Raw genomic sequence first — 12329 nt, forward strand, 5'->3', positions numbered from 1 at the left:
TTCACTACCTCTACTACTTGGAATCCTCTTGCCTTCAAATCATCCATTATTGAGTCTGTGCTACAAGAGTGATGTAGTTTTTTTTAAACATCACTATTATTGTTCTTAATTGCTTGTTTTCATATGAATGCCACTTATAGCTTTCATTAATCAGTTCTTTTGTGATGTTACGGTATGTTTCTGAGTCAACTGCATTCACTTTAAAAGTCTCACTACTCAAGAGCTTGATCCTAAATTTTTCAGCTGCTGATACTTTTTTCAAGCTCTTTAGGAGAGTATCCAAACTCTTTATACCATCCACTATGATAGGAGGCGGTAGCATTTCCTTTTTCTTTTTATTCTCTGAATCAGCATTGGACTTTTCAACTGCAACAATTTTATTTACCTGACGAAAACTGCGAGCCGGTTCTTCTTTTGGTTCAGGAGACAATGTGTTATTCAGCTTCCTCTTCTTCGCAACACGTTTGTTGCGAACCCTGATCCACTCTGTCTCTTTTGCCAATTCCTCTTAGTTTGTCAAGTAGTTCTCGACTGCTTCTGTTATTGCTTGAACTGGACGAACTGGACTGCTTGACTGTTGAATATCGATGTTCTCTTAGATTTTCCGAAATCGTAATTCCAAGTTTTCAATCTTCCGCAGTAGTTCTGCGTTACTTTTCTCTAATTGCTTCCTCTTCTCATCCTACCCTTTCCAGGCGATGAAGAGCGCCCTCTCGGCTGCAGATTGAAGCTTATTCGATTTTATGTAGGGATCCGGGAAACACTGGATCTCTGTTGTGTTGGTGGGTTCCATGATCTCGTTTTTATCTTCCTCGTTTTCCTGCTCTTCAAACTCGGGTACAAGAGAACTTGGAAGATTTAACAATTTTCCAATTGATGTTGACATTATTCTATTTCGCGAACATACTTCACGGAAAGCCCTCGTATTCGGCTTTCACGACCGCGAAAATGCTAACGCAGACGATACTAGAAGGCCGCGCGAAAGTAGGTCACTTCACTTGCATAAAGACGGCGGATTTCAACCGAAATTCGATGCAATGTTTTGTTCCACTTACTACCGTGAACAATCAACTGCTGACTCACTACTTCTACTTCTACACTACACTACGTACGTTTGCACTGTTCAAGAGCACACGCGATACTGTGCAACAGTATCTGAAGTGAAAAATGTTTTAATCCCTGATTTAGAATAAATAGTCTAGAGGTGATATGATGATCATGATCTTCTTCAATAATAATTTTATTCATTTATTGGGAATACATTGCATGAAAATAGAAATACAGCTTAACGCCAAAACAAACCATATTTACCTCAAGTACAAATAATGTAGTTTGGTTGAATTACAGTCGAACCTCTCTATAACAAACCTCCACCTAACAAAATCCTCTACACAACGAATTTTTACCTGGTCCCATGACATTTTTGAGTTTTGGCTGCTTATTTACCTCTATTTAACGTATTTCGGACCTCTCAACAACAAAGTTTTCTCTTGACTTCAACATACAAAGTGTAGTGTGTATAGGAAGCATACGGTTATTTTCAAGACATGTCTAACTGTTTGAATAGATGTGAGTCGAGCCTGATTTATGTTGGTTGACATGATTTTTTTATTCAAATGCAAAATTCAGCCGAAAATTACTCACTTTTTCAAATATAAAACATTAAAAAAATAGGAAAGTTGAGTTATTATAGTATTTATAGTGAAGTTATTGACAAAATAACCGTATTTTGCGTTCCATCTAATAGTAGTGTAAAGAGTTGAGAAATATTGCTTCAGAGTATGTACTTTGATTAAACTCTACTAATAGTACAAATCAAGCTTTCTGAAAATGAATTGGTGAGTTTACTTACTTATTACATTCTATAAATATTCGAAAAACATGCTTTTTTATTCTAAACTGCAAGAATTTTCAAATTTCCATATTAATATTGGCCTAATAGGTACCCCACCGACGTTCGCGATGATATGTTCTATGTACCATATTCATTCATTTACCGCCGTGATACGATATTATAAGATCCATGGCAGTTTTCTTGACAGAACCTCTCAATAACGAATACCTCTCTGCAGCGAATTTTTTCTCGGGAAATCGACTTCGTTATACAGAGGTTCGACTGTATTATTATTATTATGAATTAAAACAAAACTGAATTGAGAAAACAGAAAAAAGTTAATTAAGAAGAAAAAAGAAAGATGAAAACAAAGCAATTTTTGAGTCAAAATAATTTTTACATACAATATTACTATATAATACTGTTATTGCAAAATAATAAGTTTAAAATGATTGCATTAGATTTGATGCGATTTTCAAGTGCCAATTGAATTGATTTGAATTATTTATAGAATACTTCCATTTTTACATAAGTTAGTTTGAAAATAATTAAATCATGTACTAATTTTCTGTTTCGAATAAATAACTTGAATAGTGAGTACGATGTTCATTTATTGGATACTAACCTGCAGTACGCGATCAGTGACGGCGGCAGGAGTGCGCGGGGTTCGAGCCGCGTTGACGGCCGGGGTCACCGAGTAGTCTGCGAGCAGCGCGTCAGACGCTGACGGAGTCCCGCTTTCGGTCACTGCACCTCTCGCCGCTTCACTAGCCCGGCCCAATTTCACTACTTGTTGCAATTCCTGACAAACAATTCAGATTAAATTTGTTATATCCATATTGAGAATGATGCGATATTCGTCCACAATTAATAAACACAAAGAAATGTTATCAACCACTATTTTATCAATTTCTATAACATAGCAGAACCAGTTTCCATCGCCTAACCTATCTTGTGTTTTATTGTTGGAAATTACGTAGTGGTTGACAAAATTTATTTGTGTTTGTACACGATAAATAAGTTGAAATATAAATAGTGAGATAAGCACACAATCTATTGAATTCGAAGTAACAGAAAATAGAAAACAGTAATAATATCATTACAAAATGAGTAGTATAATAATTATAGTATATCTATATCATTATAATTATCATTTTAATTATATCTGTATCATTATAATTATAATTATCTATATCATTTGAAATTTCAGAAAATAGTGATTGATTTATCCCATTTAATAAGTTTATGAGTGAAATCACATCAGTATGAATGATATTATGAAGTCAATAAATTATTATTGAACTATGAATTATTTAGATCGTACTTGATTTATGTGATTCGCCTGTAACTGTTAGCTCTGATTGAATCGATGCTATACACTATATACTGTACACTACAATCGGAGCATTGATGTTATACACTACCAAAGCCATAGTACATTATGGTGACGCTAGCACAAGTCAACACAGGTAGGGCTACACTTAGGCTTTGATAGCTGTTTATATTCTCAAATGACATATTGCTGATCAACTTTGTAGTCAGCTTAGTCTTGCGTTTTTCAGCTATTATTGGTAACTAAAACTGTGATAACGGAGGTAGTGTGTTATGTAACTAAAGCTGACAGTTTCAAGTAAATCTAACTACATTGAATTTGAATTTTCAGAAAACAGTAAATAATTTTCACATTCATCAGTTCGTGGAAGGGTTGCAGGCATGGGTGATACCAAAGGTAGGTTGATCTACTGTAACTCTCTCAAAAATGTCAGAACCTGCATACTTGTGAGAAGGGGTATGGACTGCCTAAGTCACAAGATGAGGCTCTTCTTCAGTTTCTCATATCCAAGAATCTTTATGTCTGTAATGTTGGAAACCGTCCGACGTTCGTTACACGAAACCGGAGTGAGGTTATTGACATTACATTCTGCTCAGAAGGACTCCTAAGGGTCATTGACAACTGGCACGTAAGTCATGAGGCCTCTTTGTCTGATCGATCACAAGTATGTCTGTTTCAACATGCAAAGTTAAGGCTCTTCCTGCTACCGGGATCCGAGGAAAACAGATTGATCACTCTATAAGTCTGACCTCCTGTCTCAACTTGGGTCATTAGGCAGGAGGGTCACCTGCTTTGCAGACATTGATCAGATTGCTACTGATCTTCAGAATGCAATCTCTCCAAAGTTAAATGGTCCATCTCCAAGTTTGGCCTCTGCAAATCTCCTGAGGGGGGGGGATGGGGATGGCATAATACCAGCTATGCTGCAGCAAGGACCAGAAGCTCTATTAGTCCTCTTGTGTGAACTCTTTAGAGCAAGAGTCTGGCTTATGGTTATATCCCTCAAGCCTGGTGCCTCAGTAGAGTGGTCTTCATTCCAAAGAGAGGAAGAAAAGACTACTCAACTGCAAAATCATCACGTCCCATCAGTCTCACATAGTTTCTCTTGAAGATGCTGGAAAGATACCTGAGGAAGGGAGTGCTTTCAGGTACTCCCCTCTACAAGAATCAGCATGCTTATCAGCCTGGGAAGTCCTGTGAAACAGCCCTGCATCAGCTTGTGAGCAGGGTGGAGGACAGCCTTGCTGCCAAGAAGATTGTTCTATGTGCCTTCATGGACATTCAGGGTACATTTGACAATTTTACTTACAAGGGCATGGTCCGGGCAGTGCGGGGGCGTGGTCTTGAGCCTGCCATATGTAGGTGGATTGAGACCATGCTCTGCTCCAGGCGGATCAGGGCCGATCTTCAAGGTAAATCAATGGTGATCGATAGTGATGTGGATAGGGAATATTCCCAGCGGGAAGGAACTTATGATTTAGCAATATTTCCGGGAATATTTCCGAGGCCAAGAAATTTTGGGAATTTAAGGGAATTTATGGGAACTTAAGGGAATTTATAAAATTGTTCTAAAAATGATTGAAATTGATCAATCCCACTCATATTTTACATCAATATAATCAATAAATCATCATTTTATTTGATATTGATCAAGCTCTGCCACATTTTGATAAAATCAATAATTCATCATTCTTTGAGCCTGATTTTGCTCACTCACTCACTGTCTTTTAAATACTCGTATAGTCCAGTCAATGAAAGATTATAGAGGGAAAATTTTGGAAGACAATTTTTGACCCCGTAGCTCTTTTAAGGGTAGTAAGGGGGGTAAACATATCAAAAGTCCTCACTCCTAGCCCCTGTGCTAAGGTGGTGGGGGGTGGTTTGGAAGTGCCATATTTTGTTTTTTGCATATATCTCGAACAATATGCACCTTTCGAAAATTTTCGTCGAACTCAATCATAATATTAAAGCTCACAAATTATCCTACAAGTTTCATTTCCAACATTTTCCATATCTCTCATAGTTTTCTAGGTATGATCTCTCTAAAGTATCACATTTCTAAGAAAAACCTTTCCGGCTCCGATTTTTCATCTTTTTGGCCTAATAACTTTTTAACGAGTCATTGAAAAAATCCGTGCTCATACAGCATTATATTCTCTTCAATTTCATCTATGGTCTCATTATTTTATGCATCTCCCAACGATTGTTGCAGCCGTTATAGTGTTGAGTGTGAAATCTTAAGTTCAACAACAATAGATCAATTATCAGGGAAATTGGGAGGGAATGTTTGGAACACAATATTTGACTTCGCAGCTTTGTTTGAACTGGTTAGAAGGTGAACATATAAAAATCCTCATCCCTAATCCTTGAGCTTAAGGGATGAGGGTAGTTTAGTAGTTGCATTTTTTCATTTCTGGCTGACACGCATGTAACTGGGAAACAATGCATTTCAGTGACATGGCTAACTGAGTGAAAATGAAGCTAGATAAATTTCCTACAAGTTTTGAACAGTAGAGTTTTGTGATATCTTCTTTAGTTTTTGAGATATTCACTTTTAAAAAGTGTAAAATCTTTGAAAAGACCGTTATTCTTCCAACTTTTTGCACTTTCAGGGCATATTACTCAACAACAATGCATCGAAAAATAGTATATTTTGCACCTAGAGCAGAAAATGAGATTTTTCCGGCTCGAAAACGGTTGAAAGATTTTTCCGGCTAGAAAAGATTGAGGGCCGAAAAAACATTTTTGCCCGTGGTGCGAACTCTATTTTTCGCCACACAAAAATAAACAATATATACAGGGTGATTCATAATTATGGTAAAATAATTTAATACGTGATAGTAGAGGTAAAAATAAGAAAAAAGTTCCTATAAACATATATCCATAGACGCTTCATTAGCGAGCTATACAGGGTGAAAGATTTCGCCCGGAATTCAGTACCTCTGGTGAAATACACCGATGCTGAATTGTTTGGGGACTAGTTTTTGAAAAACTTATGCTGGATTCATATGGAAAAATATCTGAAAAATTGAATAAAACTAGTCTGGACTCTGTAGTGTGAGTAGTTTTTGAGAAAAAAGTTGAAATATGCAAAAATCTAAGTAGAAAAACACAGACTTCTACGTTTGATGCCCAATAACTTTCTTTAATGACCATTAAACAAATAATTATTCGCAATAAAAATTGTAGAGAATTTAATTCTGAAAAGAATGATGTAAGCTGAGTAAACTAAATTTAAATAAAAGTTGGATAAAATGTATTCTTATGTAGTGCATTACACCACAAAATTTGCTGTTTTATGAGGAGAGAACTAATAACTCATAAGTTGTAGCTGATTGCAAATAGAACATTGATTTTAAGAACAGCTGTTCCAAAACAGCTGATTTATTTTGTTTCAAATAAAAAAATATTTAAAAGAAATTATCAGCTGAAAATTATTTTCAGATATATTTTAGCTCACTGTTGAACAAAAAAAAACTGTAAGTTAGGCCTACTGTAGCCGCGCTGTGTTTTTTGTTTAACCCATTGACCAGTTATTCATAACCATTTCACTTTGCTTTTGTGTTAAGTGTTTTTTTAAAAAAATGGCAGGTAATTTAAGACATTATTCATACTCCGAATTAGCTGACATGCATTTAATGTATGGAATGGGACACTACTGTAATAGTACTGAAGCAAGACGTTATCAAGAGAACTTTCCTAACCGAGTATGTCCAAGTTCAAGGTTTTTTGCCACTATTCATTTTTTGCATATTTCAACTTTTTTCTCAAAAACTACTCACACTACAGCTTCCAGACTAGTTTTATTCAATTTTTCAGATATTTTTCCATATGAATCCAGCATAAGTTTTTCAAAAACTAGTCCCCAAACAATTCAGCATCGGTGTATTTCACCAGAGGTACTGAATTCCGGGCGAAATCTTTCACCCTGTATAGCTCGCTAATGAAGCGTCTATGGATATATGTTTATAGGAACTTTTTTTCTTATTTTTACCTCTACTATCACGTATTAAATTATTTTATCATAATTATGAATCACCCTGTATATGAGAATAGTTGTTTACTAAGAACTTCCGAAAGCAGAAGTGGAAGGTGATAGCTCTAGCAAATCTGAGGTAATCTGAATATCAGGAAATTGTCGAAGTATTTTTACATTTTATTCTGATTTGTCTAAATAACCTAAAAGATGATGTTCAATTATGTGGGAGGTTGAGTTTATACTTTTTTATTCTTTCAAATGACAATAAGATGATATTATTATAAATGTTTTAATTATTGAATAATGAACACAAATAATGAAAAGTTTTTTGATCAGCTGTTTTTTGATCACCTTTCTTAGTTCCATGTTAGCGGCTGGAAAGGGTACTCTTTCCGGCCTAGGCCGAAAAGAAACCTGTTCTGACGTCAGACGAGAGTCGTCTGCGAACAATGTCTTTCAGATCTACGTAGGGCCTGTGCAGTGTGGCGAAAATGTAATTTTTTTCACACAGGGGGTAGGAGTGAGGACTTTTAATATGATTACTCCCTTACTATCCTTAAAAAAAGAGTTATGGGGTCAAAAATTGGGTCCCAAAATTTTCCTTCTATAATCTTTCATTGACTGGACTATACGAGTACCGTATTTAAAAGACAGCGAGCTGTAGAGCATTCAATTCTCTTCAATTTATTGTATTATTTCATCATTTTATGCTTTCCATCAATTTTTATAGCAGTTTTAGTGTTGAGTGTGGTAGGAGTGAGGACTTTTTATACGTTACCCCCTCACTATCCTTGGAAGGACTGCGAGGTCAAAAATTGGGTTCCAAACTTTACCCTCTATATCTTTTCGAGTATTCGTCATCGTTGCCCGGACTAGTATCTTATTACAAGTGAGCCTCAATGACTCTTGAAAGGTTGTGAGCTGTGGAATTATTCTCTTTTTAATATTGAATTAAACTCGAGTATACTCCTTGTTTTAGTTTAGCCTATTTTGCTGTATTTAATAATTTTTAATTTTTGGATTTATATTCTACTCTAATCTTCATTTAGGGAGTCAATTATTTTTGTGCGGAAAAATTGAATAAAATCATGAAATAACAGTTAAATTACACTCAATACTTTGTTGACTTTGTTTACCTGATTTACAGGCATTTATTAGTAAGTAAAAAGATCTTATTCAACTTGTAAGACATGAAAGTAGCATGATAATAGTGGTGCAATTGAATGATTTATTGAGTGCTCATTTCTCCTTTCTGTTTTCGAACTGTTTATGAAATTACTGTTTTCTTTGAACTTACTACAATTTATAAGTTATTCATCCTTATATTTCTTACATAAATCTGTTGTATAACAGGTGATTGAGAACTTGTGCAACAAAAACGTCTTTTCCGGTCATTTCTTATGAAAGAAATCATAAATTTCCTCAAGTTCCCATAAATTCCCGGGAATTTATGATTTTTTGGAATATTTCCTTTAAATTCCCTGGGAATATTTCCTCGATCTTAAATTCCCGGGAATTTTACATCACTAGTGATCGAACCTGCAAAAGGTTGTCCACAGGGAGGTGTACTTTAAGCTCTTCTGTGAAACCTTGTGGTTGATGGTCTCTTTCGTGAACTCACCAGTAAAGGTGTCTTTGTCCAGGGCTATGCTGACGACATAGTCCTCACGGTACAGGGAAAGTTCACTAACATTGTTGCTGATGTCATGAACGTCAACCTCAAAATTGCTCTTGACTCCAATGAAATCAAGTCTAAATTGGTGTGGGAGTGCTACAAAACACAGCAGGCTTGCAACACGCAACTATGTGCATCTTGGTTGGGTACCTGGCCATGTAGGCATAGGAGGTAATGAGCGTGCAGATGAGCTTGCTAAGCGGGGTTCCAGTATGCCATTCTTTGGTCCAGAGCCAAGTGGTGGCATAAACAAAACAACTGCCTTCCATACAATAAGTAAATGGTTCATGGACTTACATCACCAGCAATGGCAAGGTCACCCTGGTCAAGCACTTGGCAAAAGACTGCTGGCAGACGCAAGCACTTGTTTCACCAGCTGGCTGGTGAGTCTGGGTAGAGGTTAGGTCAAGCAGTTGATTGCCCTGATAACTGAACACGGCCACTTCAGGAATCATCTCCACACTATTGGACTCAGAAATGAAAGTCAGAGGTGTGAGAGGTGTGAGGTCTGGAGAGACTGCCAAGCATATAATACTGGAATGCGAAAGACCTGGGGCTAGAAGAAGGGCTCTTAGGTGAGGAATGGGATGTTAGTATAGGGAAAAAACTCCTGGACCTTGTAAAGGGCACATTAATTGGTTTGCCTAACTAACATACTTTGGACACACAATAAGCTTCGGTTGACGTGTGAGGTTCTTTGAACCTTCGGATCTTTGAATCCATCCTTTCAAAATCATAAACATAAACATACCGTATCTGATATTTGTGGTTCAGGCAAAACAAGTTTACTCCTCTTCTTGGCAGGCTCTTGATTTTGCAACATCGCCATTGGGACATCGTTCTCCTTCCGTTGCTTCAGCTTCTGTTTGTCCTTTCTTCTTTCTCGCTGAAAACATGATTTCATCCAAACATCAGAAGAAAGCAGACATGAATAAATGTGAATAGAGACTCAGCTATGGATAAAAACACATATTCCCATCTAAGATCTGAATATAATTTTCATTTTGTTCGATATTTGGTTATTTTACGATGAAATATCAACATTTCTCTACTTGGAATCCCAGAAATGTTGGATTAATTATCAGTTTTGAATTAAACTATCAACTCAGAACAATTTCATATATTGGACTCATCTGTCATTTTATTATTTTTTCTAGCCACTGATGAATCCTTATGATCGAAGATGAAATAAACTGAAACAAATTCGAAAATTTGAAAATAAACTCATTTTGAGTTGTTTCTCAAGATTCTCAAAGCTTTGTGGACTTTGAGTTCTCAAAATGAATGAACTATAATAATTTTCTACATTTTTAGTACAATTTTCAATTCAACCGATATGATATTTCATTGAATTGCGTTTTAGTTGCTACACCATTATCAATACCTGGTATTCCGAGATTCTCTTGAGTTTTAGTTTATCAGAGATTGACAATGGTGTAATAACCGAAACCGGTCTTTCTAATTATCAATAAATCAGTGATTTTTTGACAATTTCTTAGTCTTTTTCATTCATTATTGAATATATTTTGAATGGTTTTGAACTTAAGCAACCAGTTGGATCTCTGCTATTGGACTTGAGTAAGGCGTTCGATTGTGTCTCTCACTCTATACTTTGCAAAAAACTTGAAAAATATGGTATTGTAGATAAGGAGCTCAAGCTAATCAAGAGTTATTGGAACAATAGGAAACAAATAGTTTGCTTGAATGGCACAAACTCAAATTTCCTTGATGTGACTGTGGGGGTTCCTCAAGGATCAGTCCTTGGCCCTTTTCTGTTTATAGTTTTTGTTAATGATTTTAGTAAAAATGTTTCTGTCTTTTCAATATTATATGCAGATGATACTACCCTGGTACATAGGGATGTTGATAGAAAAACTATTCAGGATACGCTTGGAATGGCTATGGATGAGTCTAAGGTGTGGTTCAATGCCAACTTACTCAAGGTGAAAGAGAGCAAAACAGAGCAAATAATATTTTCTCTCAACAATGTAAGGACTGGTAATCTGAATTTGAATGATGATTCTTTCAAGCCTGTTAAGTTACTAGGAATGTATTTAGATAGTAAACTCACCTGGGAGTATCACCTAGTGAATTTATATAAAAAGCTTTCTAGATTAACATTTCTCTTAAGAAGACTGAAATATTGTGTAAACCTACATGTAATTAAAATGATATACTTTGGTCTCTTCCATTCACACTTGATTTATGGAGTAAAACTGTGGGGCAACTCATCTTCTTAAAAAAAAGCGTTTATATGGCAAAAGAAAGCACTTAAGAGTAATATTTGGTATGAAATACAATGAATCTTGTAGAGGAATTTTTGTTGAACATGAAATTACGACCTTGCCTTGTTTGTATATCTATTATAATTTAATCTCTGTTAAGAAAAATCTGTCCAATTTTAATACAAATATCTCTGTACATTCACATTACACTAGACATAAGGATGATATAACTAGACCTACAGTTACATTGACTAAAACTCTGAAAAGTCATAAGTATCTACAAATTCGCATGTTTAATCTTCTACCAGATAATGTTAAGCAGTTACCATTGAAAACGTTTTGTATTGCTGTTGATAAATGGCTCAAGTCTGAAGCCTTCTATTCTGTAAATGAGTACCTGGAATATTTTAATGTGTATGTGTAAATTTGATTGTTTGATATAGCTTACCTTGTGATATTTTACATATTATTGACAAAGCCTATTGTTTACATTTTGTTATGTTGTTCTATGGCCAATAAAATTCTTGATAGTTGCCCAATATAAAAAAAAATTGGTTGTGAAAATATTTCGAGACTTTAAAGAGAAACTTTCACATCACATTAACTGGAACAGATTACAGATTCATTACAAAATTACTAGCTTCGCATGCGCATTACATTTACTTTATGCTCGTTTCATCTTTTTACTAACTAAAATTAACAGATTATAATTTTTCGTCGATAACCAACGGATTGATTACTGGTTCTAGCAATATGAGTTATAGTCGTTCAAGTTCCATGATGGCTAAGATTCATAGTCTCAACAATGGCGACAGCATTATGTATTACGGTACTGTATTTATTGTTTTGTAGTTTCATTCTGCAGTTGCAGAGTAAGTTGTAAGTAATTCGAGCGTAAAACTTCTTTATTGCTTTCGCAAAATTTTCTGCTTAACTGTTCTGCTCAAGCAATGAAGTCGCGTTTCACGCTCTTAACTCATGAATAGCTACTATCGCATTCAGCCTGGTCCTCAAAATACACAACACAACTTTCTTATAGTTGTCGCTCTCTTAACGGTACTAACCTCCTCTTTTTCGCTCCTCAGCTCGCCATCCAGATGCTGCTGCCTCAGTCGGCCAAAGTCGGGAGCCAGCGGGTCGACCTCTTCGGTGGAGGTGTCATAGAAGCCGGCCATCGGTCGTTTCTCGAACGGAATCTCTGCGTTGTAGTCGACGCCGCGTTTCTTCTTCTGCCGGGGAGCTAACTCGATGCCGGCCGCTCTCAACTCACGACGTTTCTGCAA

The 12329-nt window shown here is 35.9% G+C and overlaps 1 protein-coding gene across 1 annotated transcript in view; it reads right to left on the minus strand.

Moving 5' to 3' along the window:
- LOC111047798 (cell division cycle 5-like protein) overlaps nt 1–12329 on the minus strand; it is a 35560-nt gene that overhangs the window by 12069 nt on the left and 11162 nt on the right. The window contains exons 5-7 of the mRNA XM_022333644.2: nt 12111–12323; nt 9573–9707; nt 2460–2636 (exon numbers count right to left, since the gene is read on the minus strand). Of these exons, the coding sequence (XP_022189336.1) occupies nt 2460–2636; nt 9573–9707; nt 12111–12323 (525 nt within the window). The remainder of the gene's footprint in view (nt 1–2459; nt 2637–9572; nt 9708–12110; nt 12324–12329) is intronic.

The sequence above is a fragment of the Nilaparvata lugens genome, chromosome 2 (assembly GCF_014356525.2).
Source record: "Nilaparvata lugens isolate BPH chromosome 2, ASM1435652v1, whole genome shotgun sequence".
In the NCBI taxonomy this organism is placed as follows: Eukaryota; Metazoa; Arthropoda; class Insecta; order Hemiptera; family Delphacidae; genus Nilaparvata; species Nilaparvata lugens.